At 66.9% G+C, this 23,604-nt stretch overlaps 2 protein-coding genes across 11 annotated transcripts in view; one reads left to right on the forward strand and one right to left on the reverse strand.

The window, feature by feature from the left end:
- The window catches only part of CABIN1 (calcineurin binding protein 1), a 70,908-nt gene that overhangs the window by 14,562 nt on the left and 32,742 nt on the right, over positions 1 to 23,604 (reverse strand). For 5 of the 8 annotated variants that reach the window (XM_081542198.1, XM_081542194.1, XM_081542196.1 and 2 more), the window contains exons 26-29: positions 22,821 to 22,996; positions 16,606 to 16,788; positions 14,938 to 15,272; positions 10,033 to 10,146 (exon numbers count right to left, since the gene is read on the reverse strand). In XM_081542198.1, coding sequence (XP_081398324.1) covers positions 10,033 to 10,146; positions 14,938 to 15,272; positions 16,606 to 16,788; positions 22,821 to 22,996 — 808 coding nt within the window. The remainder of the gene's footprint in view (positions 1 to 10,032; positions 10,147 to 14,937; positions 15,273 to 16,605; positions 16,789 to 22,820; positions 22,997 to 23,604) is intronic. The other 3 variants (XM_081542202.1, XM_081542201.1, XM_081542197.1) reach the window with 2 other exon arrangements.
- Positions 10,139 to 18,258, forward strand: LOC145526491 (uncharacterized). Of its 3 annotated transcripts, XM_081542240.1 has the most exons (4): positions 10,164 to 12,188; positions 12,352 to 14,080; positions 14,507 to 14,703; positions 18,065 to 18,258. In XM_081542240.1, the coding sequence occupies exons 2-4, from the start codon at positions 13,454 to 13,456 to the stop codon at positions 18,114 to 18,116; spliced, it is 876 nt and encodes a 291-aa protein (XP_081398366.1). In that variant the 5' UTR covers positions 10,164 to 12,188; positions 12,352 to 13,453; the 3' UTR covers positions 18,117 to 18,258. The 3 variants fall into 3 exon arrangements, 2 of the variants coding, with proteins under 2 accessions (XP_081398366.1, XP_081398365.1); XR_014068928.1 differs by having other exon boundaries at positions 10,139 to 14,080; positions 14,343 to 17,666; XM_081542239.1 differs by having other exon boundaries at positions 10,173 to 14,080.

A 23,604-nucleotide genomic window follows, 5' to 3' on the forward strand; every position in this document is an offset into this window, starting at 1 on the left:
TTGCCACGGGAGGCTATGGGACTGGGCATCCCAGGCCCAGCGGGGCAGGGACGTCCAGGACGGTGGACGGCAGGGTGACAGGAGCTAGCGGTGCGCCGAGCCGGGCTGTCCACACCCTGCACCGGCGCAGCTCTGTGCCCGGGGCCCTGGGAGTTGTGCCCTGTGCAGGGCAGTGGCCTGTGTGAGTGAGGGGCTGTCCTTGCTGACCCAGTGGGGCGGTGGGAGCTGGAGTGCTGACTCTTCCAGGACCATCCTCCAGCAGGGAGGGCAAGACAGAGGCCACTGCGCCCTGCAAGGGACTTTCCAGCTGGGCTGTGAGTCCCAGGAGCAGATGAGACTTGGGGGAGCGGCGGGGCTGGGCAGGGGCCCAGCAGGCTCAGGACCCCTCTGCAGAGCTCCGCGGTGCTCGGGGATGAGGAGTGGGAGCAGGAGGGACGGCCCCCGCCGGGCAGCCAAATCCCCAGGGAGCGCAGGGCACTTTCCCCAGCGGTTTCCGGTGGAGCGGCCACCGTGGAGTCATCCCCCAGGCCCTGGTTGCTTCTCCCACCCTGACTGAGGAACGGCGGCAGGGACAGGGCTGATGGAGAGACGCTGCCCCCAGCCCAGGCCGGGCACCAGCCCCCATACCATTTCTCCCCCAGCCCAGCCAGCGCCACGACTGACCAGCTCTCCTCTGACCAACACCCAGGGGCCTCAGGGCCGCCTGGCCCATCCTGGTGGCAGCTCCCCAAGCCAAGTAGCTTCCACTTGTCCTGCCCAGGCTGGCTCCTGCCCACCGGCTTTCCCAGGCTCGCCACGTGACCCCGATCCAAACAGGCCCAAGGCCAGCCTTCAGCCGGAGCTTTTGCCCTCCCGGGCCACCCTGTGTCCAGGGCCCCAGCAGCAGTCTGGCGCCCCCTGGAGGATCAGGACTCTGCCTGGCGCTGGAAGGACCTGGTCTGGGCTCCCAGAGACCACAGGGCCGCAGGGGGACAGGCCACCTCAAGGCTGTACCCACCATGCTGGGTCTCAGGCCAGGAGTGCCTGGGCCGCGTGTCCTCAAGTTGCAACAGCCACGCCCTATCCACACTCATGTCGTCACCTGCCGGGAACTCGGACCACCCGCTTTCCTCGTGCGGCCCCACCTGGCCGCCCCTGCTCCCTCTCTGCTACCCACCACCTCTCCGGTGATGCGTCTGCACCACTGTGGGGGCTGGGGCCCAGGGGTGGCCACCAAAGCCAGAGGGAGCCAGAGGAGGTGAGACTGGATGGCTCTGGCCTCGTCTGTGTGAGGAACCCCTGGCGGGGGCAGACAAAGACAAGGAGAGGATCAGAGGCCGAGTCCAGGGGTCTCAAGGTGTCGGTGTCAAACGAGCAGTGGAGGCTGTCACCCGTGTGCGAGCGGAAAGGAAGACTCCAAGGCCAGGAGGCGCGTGGTGGGCCGGGGTGTGGAATCCAAACAAGTGCAAGGCCCCAGGCCTGCGGCCGGCGGGGCACACGGTGGGCCTGCTCACCCCTCCCTGGCACCCTCGTGCTCCTGGGCAGTGCAGGCCTCTCCAGTGGCCACCCCTTCCTGGAAACGCACACCTGCGCTTCGCCGTACATGCCTGCGGCTCACACCCCTAGAGTCAGGGCTGGCTGCTGCCCGGGGGGACCACCCCATAAGACCTGAGCCGACACAGACCTGCAGACTGCTCCTGGTTCCTTCCTGCGGGCCGTTAACCCGGCCCTTTCCTGCTGACCCGTCTTCCTGGGGCTAAGTCCAGTGCTGCCCAAGGTGGCAGAAACGCCTCTCGGAGTTCACAGCCCACGCTCTCAGCGCTGGGGCTTCACGCTGCCAGCTGATGTGCAGGCGCGGGCCTCCCTACTGCGGGGTGCCGGCTCCATCTGTCGTGCGCCAGGGCAGCCTCTCTGCTGGGAGCGTGCCAGCTCCCTCTCCTTCCCCCAGTGGCTGGGAAAGGCACTTACCTTCCGCCCTGGGCACACAGACCCCAGCTGCCACCCCACCGTGTTCCCACTAGAGCCTCTGGCGCTCGGGAGCAGCTCGGACCGTGCTCTGCAGCCGCAGAGGGTCGCGGGCAGCACTCAGTCCAGCTGCTCTGCCTGTCTGACCCGTGAGTGAGGACACGGGTGGGGACGGGGGCCTGCCTGGGGAGACAGAGGGCCACACGCAAGGACCCTGTCCCCATGGTCTGTGGTGGCGCCCACCTCAGCAGACGGCTGTGCCCGTAGCCACGCTCAGCTCCACGGGAACGAGCATGCGTGTGCACACATGCCCACCAGGGCCTGACCCGCAGGCCCACCCGTGGCCCCAGGCCCCAGGCAGCAGAGCCGGGGCCCTGATTGTGGGTGCCAGGGCTGCCGTGGGCAGGCTCGGCAGTGGCCACAGCCAGCTCGGCTGACCTGGTGAGTCCAGGACGGGGTGGGGGCCGGAGTGGCTTCGGGAAGAAGGGGCAGGCGTCCGGACCGGGTGCTGACAGCCGAGGACCCCCCCATACGGAGGGGGGACGGTCAGGGACGGCTGGGGGCCCACGTGGCAGGAGTGCCAGGGTCCTGGGGGACGGGCAGCATGGAGCAAGGGGCTGGCAAGCTCGGAGGTCTCGGTGACTTGGGACTCAGCCACTGGCTGGGGCTCACCAAGGCCTCCGTGGAATGAGAGGGTGCTAAGGCTTGGCTCCTCTGCGCCCGCGCCACGTCAGGGGCTTGGGAATGAGAGCTCCCGTCTCTGGGGGACTGCTGAGCCACTCCGTTTCACCTCAGGAGGGGCCACATCCAAGAAAAGCTGTGTCTGATGTGCACACGGGAGAAAACTAGGCCAACCCCTCCACCACCCGACCCCGGTTCCTAACGCGGGGCCTGTGTGGGCTTGGGAGTGTCTGCGCCTCGGGCTGAGCTGGTAGGCAGGGCAGCCAGGTGCAGGCCCTGAGGGGTGGCGGTGGCCGCAGCCCGTGCCTGGTGTCTCTCCTAGACGACTGACATGGGGTCCTCCACAGGGAGGGGTGAGCTGAGGGGGCCAGGGATCGGGCACGGACCACAGATACAGCCAGCATGTCCTGCAGAACAGCCGGAGGGGAACAGGCCCGGCCTGCGGAGCCCGGCCCCTCCTCACAGGTGTGTGGGATCATCCCTACCCACGGCGGGGGTCCTGGAGCCCAGGGCTCCCCAGCCCACCTGAGAAGGGCCAGCGGGGCCTCTGGCTGGAACGAAGCCCAGGCCAGCACTGCCGGGGCCGAGGCCGGGGCTGGGGGCGGCGGGACGGGGACTGTGCCGGCCTGGGGGGAAAGCTCCACCTGCTCTGGCGTACCCTAGTCTCCAAGTTCTCACACGTGATCAGGGATCAACGTTTCACAATTTGTTTTTAATCAGCCACGTTCCTGCAACATCCTTCTCAACTGGCCCTGAGCCCCCTCACCTCCTCCCAGTAGGCCGGTGAGCTCTGCTCCACGAGGTCCCTACCCCAGCTGTGGTCACCCCCGCCCGGGGCCATCCTGCACCCGCTCCTGGACGCGGTGGCCCCAAGGCACACACGGTCCTCCATAACCCCCTTACCAGACCCACTTGGCAGACAAAGAAACAGTCTAACCAGTGCTGACCAGCTTGTCCAAAGCCACCAGCTACAGGTGGGGCCGGGTGGGGCAGGCCCTGGGCTGGCTGGGGACGAGGGCACACGCGCGTGTGTGTCCCTGGCCAGGCCTGTGAGGGAGCCCATGCTCCACCTCCAGGGGCGTGTGGGGGCCCGTAACCTGTCACCATGGAAACGAGGCAGGGGGGCCCCTAGAGCCTGCTGCTCTGGTTTGGATTTCAAACTCCATGCCGCTCTCTCAGCAGCCACTCAGTCAAACTTTCCAAAAAGGAAAAGTGGAAGGAAAGGCAGCCTGGCCCCCGAGCGGGGAAGCTCTGGCTGGCGGGCAGAGGGGTGGCAGGGCAGGGACCCTGCATCTCTCCCGGGCTCAGGCCCCCTCCTCCAGGGAGTGAGCGGCCCGAGCAGGTGGGCCCAGCCCTTCCTGACTCCAGGAGCCGCTGCCCTTTCGTGTTTGCCAACGGGGTGTGTGAAAAGGCGCTTTTGGAAAAAGGGCTGGAAAACCACTGACCTCATCCAGCTGGCCGGCCTTTGGAGATGGGGAAACTGAGGTCAGAGGGGTCGGACCAGGAAGTCAACAGCGGGGTGAACCCATGGGCAGGGCGGTGTGCTGGGCCCCGCGCGGGCACACAGGAGGACCGTGGTTGGGCCTGGCACGGATGGGGCGTCTCCAAGGTGCAGCTGCGTGGACTGAGGTCCCACAGGGCGGCCAGCACGGCAAGGGAGGGGCCACAGGCCCAGCCCTGGTGGCCGCCACGTGGGACGCTCCTGAGCTGAGGGAAACAACAGCGGGGTCGGCGCCACGCCCTGGGGGAACCGCCCGGCCCTGCGCCCGGGTTGGCGGGCCACCACCCGCCCACAGGCTGGGAGCCGCAGGGAGGGCCTGGACCTGCAGTGAGCCCGTTGCCCTGTGGGCCCAGAGGACCAAGCCGACTGGCGCAGCCCCGCCTCCCTCCCCCAGCACGGGTCCCTGCGCCCCCCCCCCCCCGGCTGTCTCCATCGTTGGTCTGAGCAGCTCCACTTTCCAAACCCTGGGCCTCCTCTGGAAGCTGCCCCTCTGCGGTCCTCCAGACGGCGCCTGGCCCGGGGCGGCATCCCAGGGGACGGAGCTGAGCCTGCTACGTGCCTGCCTCTGAAAGCCTCAGCGGGGACATGGGTCCCAGGAGCCAGCTTCTGAGAAAGGACTCGCAGTGGGAAAGGCATCCCCGCTGGAGACTGCTCTCAGGAACGCTACACAGCAAGCTCTTGACTGCTAGCCTGGGCTGGCCAGAAACTCTGGTGTGGAGGCCGCCCGCTGGACACGGGCCCCGGGCTGAGTTCCACCCCCCGCTGAGGGACCGTCACAGTGGGCTCAAGGATGCCAGGGGCGAAAGCCCCTCACTGCCTGTTTCTGCCCGAGCATCCTAGCAGGGGCACCACGGTGAGCCCACACTGGCCTCCAGGGTCCAGGCGAGCATGCATGCAGGGGCAGCCCATCCGGAGTGAGATCTCCCAGCCCTGCTGTGCAGAGATCTATGACCGCCGTGGTCCTGTCTGGGTGGGGCCTGGGCATCCTGCAGACCCGAAAGCCTTAGGTACCTGCTCCAGACAGAACCGGGCCCAGCAGGTGAAGGCCGCAAAGTCCACCAAGCTTGCAGAGCTGGGGACACGGGAAGGAAGGAGACCTCAAGGCGAAGCTGAGAAATCACAAGTTTGCTAACCTTTTAAAGGCTCTTAAAAACTGGGCCTTTTTTCCCTGGAGAACTTGAAGTGACTCTTTTGTTTACTCTGCTTTTGCAACCAGTCCATCGATCATTTCAATGATGCTAAAAATAGTGCTGCGGCGGATGGACCCATACTACAGCCGGGGCTGGGGTGTCCTCAGTTTGAACGCCCCCTTCTCTCCTGTTCCCTAGTCCCCCCGACCTGTCCGGGTGTCCCTACAGCCAGGGCTGCGGTGTCTTCAGTTTGAACGCCCCATTCTCTCCTGTTCCCTAGTCCCCCCGACCTGACCAGGGTCCTTCACCCCGACGTCAGGACGTTGGTGCTGCGCTCGCGGCCCCCCACCTCCCTTCCAGCGGCCCCGGGAGCGGTGCAGGCTGTGGAGAGGGACGCGCCTGGCTGTGACCCCCGCACCTGCTCCTTCTGGCTGTGTGCCCTAGGGCCCGGCTCCCCTCCTGCCCCACACGCGCTGCCGGCCGCCAGCCACGGCTTCGGCACGAGACAGCACGAGGCCCTCGTCCCTCCTCCAGCCCAGACTGGGAGTGTGGCCCTGGCCCGGGCGCCTCCGTGAACCAGGACTGCCCGTACAGCCGCGCGTGGGCCTGGGGCCCCGGGACCTCTCTCAGCGCAGCTGGCCCTGGGCCCGGCACGAGTCGGCTTTACACCCGGGTGACACGCGCCTCGAGGTGTGGGCAGGACGTGACCGGTCGCAGCCGGCCGAGCCGGGGGACGTGGATGTGGGCGGGACCAGCCTTGGATAAGCCGTGGGCTGCTGCCAGCTGCGGCGTCCTCTCGGGCCGGTCTGGCCCTGGCCCCAGTGGGCACCCGGGGGGGGGGCGGGAACATGCAGCGTGTGGAGAGCAGCACCCCTTCCCTGGGCTGAGCCTGCGAATGCCCTGCGCTTGGGGCTGCTGTCAGGGGCGGTGAGGTGACTCAGCAGCAGGGGTAGACATGAGCCCATGAGGCAGGGGCTGCCCACCGGCCCCCAGGCGTGGAGGGGGAGGTTGGGGGGAGGGCGGCCAAGCCTGCCGCTGTGGCCATCTCAGGTAGAGACTACCGGGGCTCTCGAGGGCGGGAGGGGGCCACATATGCCCGCCAGGCATTGCCGGGGAGCTCCGGGCCCCGGAGGCCGCATCTAGCCAGCACACTGGCGCTCTCCCCGGGGCGCAGGTGCCAGCCGAGGCCTGGCCTGCATGCTGGGCACCATCTCTGAACTCAGGGGCCCCTGGCCGGGGAGCTCTGGGACCCGGAGGCCGCGTCCAGCCAGCACAGTGGCGCTCTTCCCGGGGCGCGGGTGCCGGCCGAGGCCTGGCCTGCACGCCGGGCACTGTCTCTGAACTCAGGGTCCTCTGGCTGGGAGCTGGGCCTGGCCCTCCCCAGCACCAGCCTCTGCAGCTAGGTGGGGCTAGGGGACCCCCAGTCACCAGCCACTGGAGGCGGTCAGGGTGGGACGGACGCCTGCCGAGAAGCACAGGCTGCCAGGAACGGAGAGACTCCTCCTCCCGCTCTGCCCGCTTCGGAAGGTGCTCCCCGCGGGCTCCCGAGCAGGGGGCTGTCCTCCCACCAGGGCCCCCAGGGAGCACTCGGCTCCAGGGCAGACACGTCATGACACAGAGACAACCCCTGACGACCGTCTCTGTCAGTTTAAGCAGCGTGGAGTCGGGACAGACAGGCCCACCAGGCGTGGGGGCTGCCGAGTGTGCCAGGGCCCCTGGGGCAAAGGGACAGGCCTGGGCGTGGGAAGGGGCCCCTGTCGCCCTGGGCACTGGACGGGCAGGCCGAGATGAAAGTCCACTTTGGTTCTGAGAGCCTGGGCGGCAGGGCAGATGGGTCGGGTGTGTGTGGGAGTCCTGGACTCCGGCAGAGGCAGCCCCGGGAAGGCGTGCTCCCGCACCAGCAGAGCCAAGGCCCCCGAGCCACTGGGAGAGGGCAGGCGTGGGCGCCAGGCCGCATAGACGGGCCCAGGGTGCCTGTGGAGGGCGACATCCGCCCCTCAGGCTGCTCCACCTGAGCCAGAGCAAGGCCCCCACCCTCTAGCCAGGCCCCACTGCCCCTACCGTCAAGCCCCGAGCAGGCCACCTTCCAGTCCTCAGGGCCCGGAGTGTGCCGAGGGCTCCCACCCACCTGTCGTGACCAGTCCACCAGGCCAAGGGACCTGCTCCGGGAGCCACGGGTCACTGCAGCCTGCCCTGGGGGCGGGCCCCCGAGGGCAGGGGTGGCCGGGGGGAGGCCCGCAGGCCCACGCCTCCGCTCCGCTCCCTCCAGCTCGGGTCCCTACTGCGCTGCCCGCTGGCACAGCCCAGGACGTGGGAAGAGTGCCCGCTGGGCCACTCCCATTGCTTCTTTCACTAAGCCTGGAAACTGGGTTGAAACAGGAAAAGAACCTGCTTGCTAAAATCAGTGAGCATTTTGGGGAAGAAGGGAGCGCCGTCTCTGGCTTCGTTACCATGGGAATGTTTCTGAATCAACTACCAGGGGAGAGGTTCGCTTCGGACAGAGTAGCCCAGCTCCAGCCACCCAGACGTGCACACGCCTGCCCGAGAAGCCCTGGAAGCTTCTGGGCCTCGGAGATGCGCCCCCGGCCTCTGCAGCCCCTCAAGGCTGGCACTGGCTCAGGAGAGCACCGCCCGCAGGCCTGCCCCGCCTCGCTGCCTCCCCACTGCCTGCGCAGTCGTCCTGAGGAGCCACCACTGAGTCACGTGGCCACATGCCGTCTGCCCGTCCCTCCCCAGGGCCCAGGCCAGACCGTGCCAGGCGGGCAGAGCCGCAGGATCTCAACCAGCAACGTGCAGCAGCCCTGGGTCTGCTCTGGCAAAGGCCCGGCCGGTCTGCCGGTCGGGGGTGCTGGGGCCTTGGGCTGGGGCCATGGCTGCCCCAGACACAAGCCTGGGCCGGGATCCAGCCTTCCGGGGCTTGGTCCACACGGGACTTTCTAGGGCAGCGAAGGGGTGGGTGGGAGCCGGCGCCTCGGTCAAGCTGGGGGCCGGGGGGGGGTGTTGGACACGCGCCAAATCCACATGTCTCCCTCAGACGCTGCACGCAGTCTCTGCCGTGGGGCCTGGCCCCCGCCCCCAGCCCCCTCACGCCCCCGAGGAGGGCCCGGTGCCGCCTCTGCCCTGGCCTCCCTCCGGCCCGCGTCCTGGCCAGGCAGCACCTCCTGCCCGTGGGAGCCTGGCCTCGGCCCGCGGGACTCCTCGAGGGCCCCGCGCTCGCCCTGCGCCCCCAGCCCCCTGTGAGGCAGTGGGCCGGGCCGCAGCAGGAGCATGTGGTGCCGGGTCCACAGCCCCGCAGCGAGCACGCACACACAGCCACGGGTGGCCTGCAGCCCTCAGGGAACATCCCCAAGACTCAGGGTCAAAACACCACCGCCAGAAAAGACCCCCCCATGCACAGACACAGGCGTGTTTTTTAAAGCTGGATGACAGACCCGATTCTGCACACGCGCACTTGAAAACAGCAGCGGCCACTGCTCCCCACGCCGCCGCCGAGGAGGGCAGGGTGCCCGGGGCTGGGGGTACGGTTGGGCTCAGCTGTGCGACTCAGCTGTTGGCAGCCACAGCGTGGCCCTACGTGGCTCAACGGCTGTCAGACACTGCCCGTCAGAAGCGGGAGGTGGGTCTCCCGGCCCCGGCCCAGAAGATGAGGGGGCCGCGACGGCCCTGCCTGCACCTCCTCAGGGCCAGCCCCCAGGCCTCCGCCCCACCCCAGGCCAAGGCGGCAACCCCAGCACACTGGGCGGGAGAAGAGGCAGGCTGCTCGTCCTGAGCCCCCAGCCCCGTCAGCGGGCTCCGCAGTGGGCAGGCCACGGAAGGACGCCCGTGTGACAGGCGGTGGCTGTGGCCTGGGCATCTGGGTGGGAGGGAGGACCTCTCACACTGCAAACCCCCGGTACCACCCAGCCTGACTGCAGGTTCTGTCCACCACCTGCCTAGGAAACACTCTCAGGGAGAGGCTGGCAGGGACAGGCTCCCAGCTCCAGAGCCCCGCTCGACCCCAGGTCACGCCTGAGGAGGGGAAGCGCCGTGGACCCAGCCACCGCCCACCTGGCTGCCTCTGAGTGCGAGAGCCAGCGTCTGCGCACCCTTCCAGACCTAAGACCTGCCCCCTGGCTCCGGCACAGGCCAATCCTGCCCTCTGGTTTCCCAAGGCACGACAGGGAACCAAGGGAGACACAGGAGAAAGCAAAGCGCAGAGGAGCTGTGTGCCAGGCCAAAGCCACCCACTGAGGGCAGGGCAGCAGGACGGGGGACCCGGTGGTGAGGTGAGGGGGCAGAGCGCGGGCCGGCAGTCCCTGTGCCAGCAGGGCGAGGGCGGGAGGCCCGGCCGGGCGGGGTGGCCAGGGGGCGGCCGCGAGCTCCCAGGGCCCCAGGGGTGGGACTCCAGCCTGCGTGGAACACCAGAGGGCAGTGAGAGTCCTGCACTGGCCACACTCGCTTTCTCTGCAGCAGTGCGGCCCGAGTCAGAACCCCAGGGGCCCAGGGCCCCACGGGGGAAGCAGGGCGCGGGCCTGGAGCCCCTCGCACGGAGCCCCGCCAAGCTCCGCAGGCCTCTCCCACAGGTGCCGGGAGGGGCAGCCACCTGCCAGGAGCCTCTCGGCAAGCAGGGCCCCGCTCCCCAGCCTGGTGCGCTCTCGCCTGCGCCACCCCGCAAGGCCTCCGAGGACGCCCTCCCAGTCCTGGGAACGCCCACCCCGGGGTCAATTCCCACGCCCGCCGCCTGTGACAGGCGCCGGCAGCCCGCAGCCGCGGAAATCAACAAGGCAAAGTACTCACGTTGAAGAAATTGGTCTTGTTCCTCTCGCAGAAGAGCCCCTGTGCCGGCATGTGCTGCAGCTGTTGCCACGGGATACCACTGCCTAGCAACACGTCGCGGGCCCACTGGAGGTTCTGGGGAAGCAAGAAGTAGGTTGGGAGTGAGTGTGTGGGCAGCTCCGGGCACCCACGGGGAGGGGGTCGGTCCCCTCCTTCCAGGCTGCGCCAGCCAAGCGACAGCACCCGCAGACAGCCGTCCTGCGGCGCCCACGGCCCTGGCTTGGATCACTCGGCGGCGGATGCATTTCCGAGCTGGTTTCGCATCCCACACAGCTGACCTAGGAGAGCACAGCCTCGGACTGCCTGGGGAGGGCACAGACGGGGATGCCTGGTCCTGACCAGCTGCGTGAGATGCTACATGGACCCAGCATCCCACTGTTTGCTGGGGCCCCCCAGCGGCCCAAAGGGTCCAGCCTGACTTGTCAGGCTGTGGATGGCAGCCCTGAGCCTGGGGAGCCGGGCGCTACAGGACACCAGGGGAAGCGTGTTTGCGGGGAGGGGCCCTGTCCAGGGCTCAGGCCGCTGTTCTCTGGCCACTGCACCTCTTGGTGGAAGCAGGGAGGGCGAGGCCTGAACACCAGACCCTCGAGGGGAGCGCAGACTGGGCTGGTCCGTCAGCCTCCCGCAGACAGCTCCTGGGAACCACGAGGCTGGAGCATGAGGCCGTGCTGTTAGAAACACTCCCGCTGCCCCCAACAGGCCTGCGGGTGCCCGGGTCTGCTGGCAGAGCTACACACACGTGCCGGCCAGTGTGGGGGCGCCCCGCAGCCCTGGGGAGCAGACCACCCCCTCCAGGCCTCCGCTGCCCACGTGGAGGATAGCAGTGGCCACTGGGCCACTCCTAGGGCCAGGATGCCAACGGGAAAGCCGCTGTCTGCACACCCACTCCTTCTCCCAGGAGCTGGCCTGCCCTGACCTTGGCGACATGAGCCTCGACCCCACCCCACCCTCCCCCTGCCAGGCCCCCAGGGAGGTGCCCTGGGAGGCCAGTGTCTCCCCGAGTTCCCTCTGTGTGGGGTTGCCTCGGGGCTCACAAGGCTGGTTGCACATCCCACCAGGGGCCGGAGGCCAGCTAAGCCTGAGGGGGAGGGATGGGCCTGTGCTCAGGGGGGCCAAGGCCCCTCCCTCGTCTCACGGGGCTCAGGCCCCTCTGCCACCCTCATTCTGGGTCACTGGGCGTCGCCTCCCAGCGGGAGCTGCTGTGGGCCAGAGGGGAGGACCCCCGAAGCGGGCAAGGCTCAGGAAGGCTGGGGGGCGCGGAGAAGGCCCCGCGGTGGAGCAGTGGTGGGCAGTGCCAGGCCAGGCAGGGCCCTCCTCTCTCTGTCCTCGCCGGGAGGCCCAGATGAGCTGCACTTCCGGGTGGCGTGCGGGGAGCGGCCCGGCCATCTTGACGCCCGGCCCAGGCTCGGCTTCTTTCTGTCGGGACATCCAGTGACCCGGGAGGGCCAGAGAGGGCAGAGGATGGCAAGAGCAGCCTGGTGTGGGGAACCGCGACACCCAGGGAGAAGCAGGGACCCCACCCTGGGAAGCACGCTCGTGGCCTCTGGCTCCACAGCTCCATGGGGCTCTTGGGCACCTCCAGGCGGGCACCATCCAGGTGCCCACGGGGGCGAAAGCGTCCCGGTGTGGTTTGGGTCTGCATTTCCCTCTCGGGTCATCGCTGGGGCGTCTCTTCTTGTGCTGCTTAGCCCTGTGTGTGGGTCTTCTTGGAGAGATGTCTCTTCAGGCCCTCAGCCCATTTTTAAGTTGGGTTGGCTTTTAATTAACAAGTTGTAAGAGTTCTTCATGTCTTCTAGATACAAGTCTCTTGTGAGATATGTGATTTGCAAATCTCTCTCCCATTCTGCCAATTCTCTTTTCACTTTGACAGTGTCCTTTGAAGCACAAAAGTTTTCCACTTTGATGGTGTCTGGTTTACTTATTTATTTTTGGTCACCTGTGCTTTTAGCGTCATATCTACAGAATCATCACCTAATCCGAGGTCATGAAGATTTACGTGTGTGTTTTCTTCTAGGAGTCTTATAGTTTCAGCTCTGAAATCGAGGTCTTCAATCCATTTCAAGTTAATCTCTGTACACACTGTGATGGCATCACCGACTCAATGGACGTGAATTTGAGTAAGCTCTGGGAGTTGGTGATGGACAGGGAGGCCCGGCGTGCTGCAGTCCCCGGGGTCGCAAAGCGTCGGACACGACCGAGCGACTGAAAACCACGCACGGGCAGGGCTCTGACTTCACTCTAGCTGTACAGTTATCCCAGCACCGTTTTCTGCCACAAAAGGATTGTGGCGGCCTCGCTGAAAATCAAGCGGCCACAGACGCACCCATTCTCTTCTGGACTCCCGACTCGCCTGCGCTGACCTGCGGATCGACCCTTAGGGCAGCACCACGCTGGCTTCCCTTTCAGCTGTGACACAACACATAACGTGAACTCTACCAGAGAAAGAGTGCAAGTGAGCAGCTCACCATGCTGTGCGTTCACGCCGCTGCGCGGCCGCGTCTCGAGCCCCTCTGGGCCTCTTCACCTTGCAGTCTGAACCCCGTCCCCACCCAACAGCCCCCCGGCACCGTCGTCTACTTGCTGACTGTGAGTTTGCTCTGCGACCACACGCATGTGGATTTGTTCTTTCTTTGGGTCTAATTTCCCCGAGGATCACGTCCTCAGGGTTCATCCGTGTTGGAGCAGGCATCAGGATGTCCCTTCTTTTTAAGGCTGAATAATATTGCACCTGCTTTGGTGACTGGAGATTTGCAGTGAGCTTTGACATTGGGATGTGTGAGTTTTCCAGGTCTGTCCTTTTCCAAGACTGTCTGGCTCCAGGACCACGTGTCACCCGCTCAGGCAGATGGGGGCCCTGGTTCCCCAGGCGAGCCAGAGGCAGCAGGCTGGTGGAGCCATGAAGAGTCACTCTTCAGTGAGTGCCAGGACCCCGTGCTGAAAGGCCGCTGAGTGGCCCATGTGGACGCTGGGACACAATTTTATGACTAATGCCACAGCCTAGGACTCAAACTCCTGCCAAGACCATGCCCTTGCAGAATCACAGAGCAGCAAGCCCTGGACTCAGGTGCGGAGACCTTCCCCAGGTGTGGGAGCATCTGGGAGCCTGTGCCCTCAGGCGTGCCCCACCCTCTGTGGGCCAGCAGGGGCCCCAGGTCCCCAGGGGCGGACGACCACAGAAGGACTGGGAGGGCTGCAACCCTGAGCGACGCCAGCACGGAGGAGACGGCGCTGTGGTCCTCGGGTAGGGCACTTGGGCAGGACCCGAGGGGTCTGAGGCTGGTCCCACGGGGGCCACTCTGCTCTGGGCAGCCACAGAGCCCTGAGGGGGGAGCACGGAGATGCCGCCGCCCGCCCACAGGCCGGCCTGATGAAGAAATAGACGATGGCTGAGCCCACAAGGCAGGCAGCGTCTGCTACCCGACAGCTGTGTGGGGGGCAGGCACCACTGGTCAGAGACAGGCCACCAAGAGCTCTGGCCGGGCCCCAGGACAGCAGGCTGCCCGACTGGGCCCGGTGCTCGGCCCGCGAGGCAGCGAGGTGTTTGAAAGCCACCCAGCAAGGCCTCTGTGCGGAGCAAACAGCAGCCTGCGGGCCCCCGGGTGCTGGCCCCTGGCTGCTGCAGAAAGGGGACTTCATCTCAGGACCAGGCAGCCGGGCGGGACACGCGGGGACTGAGGAGCTGCAGAACAGACAGCTGGGCGGCCTCGTCCCTGCCACTGGGCCCACGCCCACCCCACGGGCCCCACAGCCCAGCAGCCCAGCACAGGGGACCCAAATGACCTGGGCTAATCTGCAGAAGAGCACACGGCCAACAGCGGGCAGGGACGGGCCATGGTGCATGGGTGGAGGCGCGGTGGAGACGGCCTGGGCCCTGGGAGCTGGGCTGCCTGACGTCTGGCAGAGAGGGCGTGACCCCCGACGGCCACTGTCGTGTGCGCCGATGCAGCGCAGTGCACCCTGTTTCACGCCAGCAGAACTGTGGACAGCGCCCCCAAGTTCCCGAGCTGATGTAAGTGTGCTTTCCTGCTTTTTGAAAGCCCGCCCAGCAAGGACACAGGCTGAGGAGCCTGCATGGCCCAGCCCCAGGCCCAGCTTAAAGCCATTTAGGGGACTGGGGAGGCACCCTGGGCTCTCCCTCCAGCAGCTGGTGACTGCCCCTCCCTTTTTGGGGCATCTGACCCGCCAGGTCCCATCTCAGCTCTGCTTCTGGAAGAGGGGAGGGCACTCGCAGGTCCCAAAGACTGCTCCCAAGGGGCTTTATTCAAACCCAGGTCTGCTGGGTGCAGAAGGCCCGGGCACGGCTGGGCGCAGCCAGGTGGGCAGTGACACACAGCGGGAGCCGGGAAAGCCGAACAAGAGTGGAGACCACAGCCGGACCCCGGGGCCACCCTGCTGGCCGCTCGCCAGCCTGGGCAATGCCTTCCCCTCCCTGCAGTTGCCACAGCTTCTCCACCCGCGGGCTCCGAGAGCGGTGCCTTCCTCGAGCCGCAGCGGCACCCTAGCCTGCCTGAGCCCCACTATTTTCCCTGTGGGATTTGTCAGGACGGGACTCGCCTGGTCGGCTCACTGGTGCACTGCAGATCTGCCCCATGTGAACACAGCTCTGGGGGGCTGTCTCCCCAGCTCCTCCAGGTGAGCGGGGAGCCCAGGGAAGGACGCAGACAGACCCCACTCCCCCCACTGACGCTAAGTGCCCGCACGAGAGGCCTGGTGGGAAGCCCGGGAGCCCCTGCGCCCGGGGCCCCGCTGCTGAGTCTACATGGTCTGCCTGCTGAGCTGGAGGAGGCCGCCAGGGCTGGAGTCGGCCAGCAGGCCCACGCGAGCCGCACGCCCTCCCAGCCTGCCCTCGCCCACGCGGGCGCTCACCCGGTGTGTCCTGCTGTGGGTGTAGAGGAAGGCCAGCCGGTAGAGGCTCTTGTAGTGCTGCGGGAAGCGGCCGAGGCAGAGGCGCAGTGAGGCCACGCACTGCTCCGTGAGGAACTGCCGCTGCTCCTCCGCCCCGGCGGGCAGCCCCTGCGGGAAGGCCAGCGGCTCCCCGGGCGGGTCCGTCCGCTTTCTCCCATCCCCCGGGGATGGCCCAGGCGCCTGGGGCTTGGCGGGGGCGCCAGCAGGGCCCAGGGGGTCGGCGGCAGGCTTCTGGCTGCCCTGCTCCGTGGCCTGGGAGACTTCCGTGCTCTCCAAGGACTCCTCGGCTTTCCCTGCTGAGAACAAGGAAGAGAGCGTCACCTCGGCTTCGGTGCCCTTCCCGTGGCCATCGGCGCCGGCGACAGGAGTGACTCAGTGACGATCACAGGGCGGGACGGGGGCGCCCCTGCAGCAAGGGGGCTCTGCCCCCAGGGCCCCGCTGAGGCCTCCGTGGCCTCCCGTCTCCTCCCTGACAACACAGGACGTCCCAGCTGGTGCGCAGCAGAGGGTGGGGCTGTGAGCGGGGCGCGGGGCGCCCCCGCAGATGGGGCACAGGCTGTCCACCTCCAGGCAGTGCAGGGGCACGAGGAAGCGGTCTGCAGAGGGTGGGCGTGGTGCCACCACCCACGGCAGCACCTGCTCCAGGCTTGGCGGCCCCCACCCCAGCCTCCCTCTCCATCTTAGGGAAAAACCAGAGGAACTCTGTGGCCAATCCAGTACACCCACGGCCCCTGATCAATGCCCCGTCCCTGACCCTTCGGGGGACACCGTTTTTGACCCACAGGGGTGTGGCGGCAGGGAGCAGACAGCTAGGGGCCTCCCTAGCACGCACGGCTCTGGCTACATGGCCACACCCACATGTGAGCCCTTGAGCCCAGACTCTCCCATCCAGGGCCTGTGAGGCAACTCTGGTGCCAGGCCTGGAGCCCAGGGACAGGTTACTACCCTCCTGGCAGCGCGGCGGAGTGGTTAAGGGTGCAGACTAAGTCCTCTGGACCTCAGGTACTTGTCTAGTAAATGGGAACAGCCAGTACTTTTCCCAGGGATGCTAGGAGGCTTGGCTGTTGCTGCTGCTGTCTGCCAGGCGGCTGTGAGCCCCAGCCGGACCAGCGTGGGAACGCTTTCAAAATCCACAGCTGGCCAACCAACTTTGGCCTCAGAGCACGGCCAGAACTGCCCGCCTGCCTGCAGCCTCCCAGCAAGGCCAGAAGTGGGGCTGACCACTGGCTTCCACAGTGGGGCCTGGGGACCCCAGGGTGGGGAGCTGGGCAGACCCCAGGGCCAGATCAGGGCCCTGCCAAGAAAGGGGGGGGTGGTTCAGACCAAAAAGCAAGCACGTGTGACATACAGGACACCATGTGGGTCTGCACGGGCCGCAGGGGCCTGACGAGGACAGCGTCACCAGTGCTCACCGAGCGTCGTGCACCTTCCTGAGACGCTGCGTTGAACCCCACGACCCGCAAGCAGGCCTGGTGTCACTCCCACCCTTGGAGAGAAATAGCGGGGCCCGGCCTGTGAGTGACTCGGCCGACCGAGGTCCCCAGTACCAGCGGAGGAGGCGCCAGGGCAGAGGCCAGGCCGCTCCCAGGACACCCCGCTGTCCTGCCGTGCCAAGTCAGGGCTCCGTACCTCTCTCCTCGGTGGCCGCTGGAAGGTCTTTACCAGGCAGTCCTGCTTGGGAGCCAGAAGCAGGCGGCCTCTTCTCTGTGCAGGGCCTGCGGGAGCCCTCCTGGGAGCTGGTGGGCTCGCTGAAGAAGTCCTGGGTGGAGCTGGAGTCCGAGAGCGCTACGGCCGTGCTGTCCTGGCTGCGCTCTGGGGGAGAAGGACAGCAGTGGCAGGTGAGCCCCGCAGCGGGGCCCAGAGGGGCCTCCCCGGGGAGCCCCACGCAGCCACTGCTCACTGCCGGGCCCGCCCTGGGGGCATCGAGCCCCCTCCAGAGGCACCAGTCTCCTGGGCTTCCCCAGGAAGCGGTGTCCTGGCGCGTGTCTGACAGACGGCTCTGGGGGACGAGCCTGGGCTTGTAACACCCGCTGGCTCCTGCAGTGTAAACGCTCCCGCCGTGGCTGACTGCGAGTTACCAGTGTGATGCGTCGGGATGCGGGGCTGGGAAGAGACGCGCGGTAGTGACTGTACACCATCGTGGCGCGTTCCCGCCGTAAGAGGCACACGTGACCGCAAGGATCAGGACTCAGCCAATGCTGTTAGCCAGTCTCTGGTGGCCACATGTGGCGGGGTCTGCAGTGACAGTACAGACGCCTGGGCTCACACACCAGGTGGGGGCACCCATGGGGTGCCTCTCCACCACCTCTCAGCTGCTTGAGGAAGAGAGGGGAGGGGAGACGGGGGACCCCTCCCGGGGTGCGGGCCACAGCTGGAGGGAGGGTGTGAAGCCCTGGCGGGACCTTCTCCCCAGGGGAGCAAAACTTAAGGCACCAGGCAAGGAGCAGCAGGCTGCACAGGGCAGAGAAGCCCCGCGGAAGTGCCTGCCCTGCGCGAGGCCCCGGGCCCCAGCGCGCCCACCCCGAGACGCAGGGACACGGCCTGCCAGCTGTGCGGCAGCACTCAGGCCACAGAGGACCGGCTGGGCCCAGCCGAGGCTGGCAGGTGCCGACTCCAGGGCGAGAACTCTGCTGCAGGGAGAGGGGCGAGGACGCGGAGGAACCCCCCCAAGGGGCACATGGAGGCGTGAAGTGAGTGGAAGGCAGACACAGGCCCTGAGCAACCTTCCAGCAGCCCACCCGGCCCGGGGCACATGGCGGTGCTGGGGGAACTGGAGTCCGGGGTGGGGTGCACTGAGGCAACCCCCGCCACGGCAGGGCCCAGCCCATCCAGCTCCTGCCTCATCTGCCTCACCCCCGCCTGGCACCTGGGGGCACAGAGGGACGCCCGTTCTGGGTGTGAACCTCACTTCCTCCAGTGTCTCCTGGCCTACACGTGCCATCCCGAGTCCATGACAAATCTAAGACACACACACACAGAGGCAAAAAGAGCACCGCCGAGAAACAAGACGGTCGCCACGACCGGGTCAGAGATGACCCGCCCCCCCCCCCCCACGTTCACTTGCTCTGAGCTGTCACCGTGTCTATAGAAGGACCGCGGCCACGCAGTGTGGGCTGACCCGCGCTCCAGGCGGCGCCTGACAGAGGGAGGGGCACGCTGCCCATGAAGCGGGACCGTGTCACCCGAGGACAGACTTCGGTCCCTAAAGACGTCTCAACCCCAGTGCAGATGCTACGTTCCTCTGTAAAAGGACTTGTGAATAAACCAATCGCAGAGACAAAATACAACCGTTACAAAAGGCTGCAGCTCAGCAGGGACATGGAAAGGGCCTGAAGCCCTCAGGGCCACTGCCACACAGCACCCTGCACCTCTGGGAAGAGGGGCCCTGGGGAGCAAGAGCGTGTGGGTGCTCGTGCCCAGGAACCAGAGGACACGTGTGTTGCTGCAAAGACGGCCACCAGTGGGGACTCAGGGCGCCGGGGCAGATCTCTCCTATCCTCTCGGGATACGTGTGTCTAAGAGGGTCAGCGTGAGGCTGTCAAAAATGATCCTGATTTTCAGTACTACGAAGCAAGCAAGGTTTCACACCAAGAAGCCAGTCAAGCCCCTGTGAGGCCTTTGCAGGGATTGTGCTGGGGGCTTTCGGGCCCTAGTCCTGAGCAGGGCCAGACCCAGCAGAAAGCTGGGAGACCCACAGGGATGGATAGGAGGGCCTTCCAGGGAAAGGCATACGGTGGACCCTGGGGACCACCCACCACCCAGGCACCCCTCCCCCACCTCCAGGGGGCACCCAGAGCCCAGGGCAAGGGGACAGAGCTGGGGCTGCAGGGAGCAGGGCCCGGCCCGGTGACTCAAGGCGGGCTGTCCCCTGGGGCGCTCTTCAGGCAGGTCTGACTCAACCCACATCCCCTGGACTCTTGAGGACTCCCAGGCCAGCCTGAAAGGGCTCTGGTGACAAGACACGCACTCCCTGCTGTGTTTTCTCCATTTGTTCCGGCAGGACGACTAGAAACAGCCCACGGCCACCCAGCCCACTAGCTCTGCTACACGAAGGCTCGAGGAAAGAACCGTCATGCCGGTGTGGTCAGAACTGCGGCCACTCTGACTGCTGAAACCCAACAAGATGACCCCCGTTTTGCTGGCCAGAAAACAACAGACTTCTAAGAAAAGTCGGCTTGAGTGCAATCAATATTTTGAGAAATCTTTAAACTGGCAAGGTCTGCCCCAGTCGGGCCCCGATGACCACCAGGAAAGGACTCGTCCACTGGGAGCAGGGCTGGCCGTGGAACGGGTACCCCCACTACAGGTCCAGGAGACTGGACAGATGCCCCAGAGAAGAAACACCAGAAACGCACTCCACACTCCCAGGAGAGGCAGCAGCAGCCTCCCCTCGGGGTCTCTCTTCTCCCACCTGGTCACTCAGAGTCCGAACACCACGACAGTCTCCAAGCTCCATGTCTTTGCTCCCACGGTCCCTCGCCTGAAATGGCCTTCCTCCAGGAAGTCCTCCCAACTCACCAAACCTGAGGCAGCTCATGACGCTCCCTTGGAGCACCAAGCGCCACCCCAGGGACACACAGATCCAACTGAGGTCTCATCTAGGCTCCCCCAACGGCGCCCTCTCCCAGGCCGAGCACCCAGCAGGCGTTCCCCAGATGCCATGACCAGCTGTGGCCTGAGAACCAGGGAGGGGAGGAAGAGGAGGCTCACGGGCTCTGCCCTCTGACGGCCTCCCTCCCTGGTCCAATGCTGGGCCTGCCCTGTGGGGATACAGGACTGCCTGGGCACCGTGGGCAGAAGGTCTGTGCCCAGAACACAGCCTGCCCTGTGCACCTGTCCCCACGGCCAGGCCAGCCCCATCCTCAAGGACGGCGCCCCGCCCGGCCCCTGTCCTTCAGAGACCACGCGAGAGTCCGCCGCCTTTGCGACCTTTTTAAGTGAAAAGCAGCAAAGCAACAGGAGTCCAGACTGAGGGGCCCGCCGGGCAGGCGGGTGGTGCGGGGAGGCCAGGGCTGCAGTGTGTCTGGCTGGAGCCAGGACGGAAGCCAAGCGCGTCAGACACACTCTCCAAACGGCACGGCGACGCGGAGGTGCCCCAGACCACGGGGCAGCATGCGTCAGCTCGGTCCCTGAAGCTAGCCGGGGCAGCGCAAGCGGGACGGCCCGGGGCGGTGCGCTCAGGGTTAGGGGCGGCACGGGCAATGCTGGCGGAGGCAGCATGGGCGACGGCGGGGACGGGCACAGATGGACACGACAGAGGCGGGGGTGGTGGCGTGGCAGTGACGATGGATGCTGCGGAGGCTCCCCGAGGGCCTGCATGGCTCACCAACCCTGGGGCTCCTGCTGCACACGGGCCCACGGGCACCCCCCAGCCCCCCAGCCCCGTGGCTCCCGCCCTCCTGACCCCCCTGGTGGCCCCCACACCCCCGTCCTGGCTGAGCTTCACCCCTCGGGAAGGCCTCCTGCCCTGAGAGGCCCTCTGTCCACTGCTCACAGACTCACACCTGCTCCCATCCAAGCGGGCTGGGGCTGTGCCCGTACCTGGCTCAGGGTGTAGGAATCCCGGAGGGCAGGGCCACAGGCTGCCTGGAGGGTCCACCCCGAGGCCCCCGCCTGCTCCGGGACTCTGAGGTGACGTGGAGGAAGTCAGAAGACAGCGAGGGGCCTGGCCAGTCCATGCCAGGGCCAGGCCATTCTGTCAGGCCTACTCCCTGGACCCCGCCAGCAGCGACCCTCCAACAGGGGGACACACACCCAGCACCCTCTGCTTGCAGGGGCCTCCCCATGGGGCCTCCACGCAGGGCCTCCCCGCTGGCCCCCCTGAGACCCCAGCCACCCTTGGCCCCGCCCCAACTAGCCCTGCAGCCTCCCGCCCTCAGCCCGCTGCCCCAGAGGGGACAGGACCCACGGCCAGGCCCACCAGGCGACCTGCTAGCACACCCAGGACCCGGCCTGGAGCCAGCACCCAGAGCTCCCTGGAGGGACCCGTACGCGCACACGCGCACACTGCACACTGCACATGGCAGCCGGGGGAGCACAGGCCCGCTCAGGGTATCATCCTGCTGGGTCAAGCCCGTGTCAACGCCATCTCTGGCAGCACCCCGAAGGGGCCAATGCGCTCTGGTGCCTAAACCCTCAACAGCATCTCCTGAGATGGGCGGAGTGAGAGGGGAGGCAGCAGGGCTGCCGGAACAGAGGCCCCGCGCCCTCTGTCTGTCCCTCTTGGTCCAGCCGGGGCCCTCGCTCAGCCATGAGCACCTCCCACTGCCCGGGGACCGCTCGGTGCCAGGGGTTCTCCCCAAGGCTGTGGGCGAGCGGCAGAAAGCTTCCCACCCTGGTGTGGGCGGTTTAGAGAGCGCCCGGGCCCGCTGTGCTACACTAAGTGATCGTGAAGATGGTGAGCAGTCGTCAAGCTCCCTGCGCAGACCCCGGCCACCTTCCAGAACCTCTCCCAGTCTCTCTCCGGGTAAGAGCCGACCTGGCTGCCTTCTGGGGCTGAGGCGGAGGCGTCCTTAAGAGCAGCGCGGCCTGAGGTGGGCCTGGCGCTCAGCGGCCCGTCCAGCAGGCAGCAGGGTAGCCTGCTGGGCTGAGGTGGTACCTGGGCCGTGCACGTGGCTCCCTGCACAAGCTTCCGGGGCCAGGCGCCCAGCACCCGTGACACCGAAACTTGTCTGCAGTGCTCTGCTCCCCAGCTCCATGCACACGCGTGTGCCAGGGCGGGGCACCCGAGAGGGGCTCCCAACCCTGCGGCCGGCCTGGCGCCAAGTCCTCCAGAGAGCGCCTGGCAGAAAGGACTTCCTGAGCAGGGACTCATTTCCAGTGTTTTCTCAGTGTCCTCGAGATGAAAGGTCTGAAGAGGGCTCACACTGAGGTGAGGGGCGGGGAAGGCCCTGCTTGGGGCACGTCTGTGGGGTCGTAGTGGGAGGACAGGCCGGCCAGCTCCGGGACTGTGCTCCCTGCTCAGGGCGGGTGGGTGGGAGGGGACAGAGACACACAGCACACGCCCAGAGACACGGCACACGCCCAGACACACGCCCAGGCACACAGCACACGCTCAGGCACACGGCACACGCCCAGACACACGGCACACGCTCAGACCACCCATGCAGATCCGCACATGCACAGCCAGAGCTGCGGCGGGGACCCAGCCAGCATGCGCTCCCCTCAGGCCACAGACCGCACCCTGAGGACTCAACCGCCCTGGGGGCCCTCCTCCAGCTCTGCGGGGGCCCTGCTTCCACGGTCTGCTCTCTGGGAGCCCTGCCCTGGGTCCTGCTGCGCTGAGTGACGCGGGAGCAGGGGTCTGGGTGGCCTCAGCACTGTCCCTGTCATCACTGAGCGGCCCTCCAGGCCCACCAGGTAGGTCCGCGCTGTGCAGGTAAGGGGAACGTGAGGAGACTGAGCTACAAGGCCGGCATGCAGGCCTGCGGTTAGTGAGGATGTGGTGACTGGCCGCCACCTGCCTAGCCCGCGTGGGGAGCCGACTGATACCCTGCCAGCTCATCTGATCCCCGCGGCCCTCACCGGCCGTCAGAAGGATGTGCCGTGACTCAGCGCAGGGCCGTTGCGGGCCGCCCGCAGGCACCCGCGGCCTCTCAGGTCCCCAGCCCACAGCGGGCAAGGCGGGCTCGGGGAGGCCCCCGGGGGCGGGGCAGGTGGCGACCCTGAGCATGTGGGGAGCAGAGGGTCATGGTGAGTCCATGAGGTTAATGAAGACCGCAACATTGCCCGTGTCACCCCACACCCGGCACCCCCTCACACAACAAAGCGACTCATCGCCCAAAGCGCCCCCCCGGGACTGGCGTGCTGCCCTGGGCTGGCAGGAGGGAGAACAGGGACTATACCGTCCGGCGTTGCCTGCTGGTGGGGTTTTTTACATTTGACGTAATCGTGGTCAACCGGAGTGGCTGTGTAAGGTGGGGAAGTCAGACCTGGGCCAGAGGAGGGGAGGGGGGCTCCGGGGCCCGGCAGTGTCCCAGCTGAAGAGTGGGAGTCCTCGTCCACCAGGCAGGCCTTCTCCCTGCGGGCCAGAGGGCGGGCGTGTCAGGGTCCATCTCCACTGAGGTGGGCCCGTGCTGGTCCAGGCAGGGCCCCCACCCCCAGGGACCCTGCGCCCACGGCCTCTGGTGGCATCGTCTCCAAGTGGCACCTGTCCCCTCGGGTGACACCTTCCCTTCGGTGGTCCCCATCCCCTCGGTGGCACCCATCCCCTAGAGTGACCCCTGTCCCCCGGGGTGACCCCTGTCCCCTTGGGTGGAACCCGTCCCCTGGGGTGACCCCTGTCCCCCGGGGTGACCCCTGTCCCCTTGGATGGCACCCGTCCCCTCGGGTGACCCCGTCCCCTCTGGTGACACCGTCCCCTGGGGTGACCCCTGTCCCCTCGGGTGGCACCCATCCCCAGGTGGCATGCGTCCCCTCGGGTGACCCCGTCCCAGGGCTGAAGGGGTGACCCCAGGGGCCCTACTCGGGCTCCGGTCCAGTCTTTACGGCTGCGCCTGCTGCCGGCTCGAGTCTCACAGCAGGCAGACGCCTCCCTGGAGGCACCCACTCCACACCCTCAGCACCTCGTGTGACGCCCGGGGCCTGAGGAATCTCATCCTGGTCAGTGTGTGGACACGCTCACACATG

This window comes from Giraffa tippelskirchi, chromosome 11 (assembly GCF_054371585.1).
Source record: "Giraffa tippelskirchi isolate mGirTip1 chromosome 11, T2T-mGirTip1v1.2.pri, whole genome shotgun sequence".
In the NCBI taxonomy this organism is placed as follows: domain Eukaryota; kingdom Metazoa; phylum Chordata; class Mammalia; order Artiodactyla; family Giraffidae; genus Giraffa; species Giraffa tippelskirchi.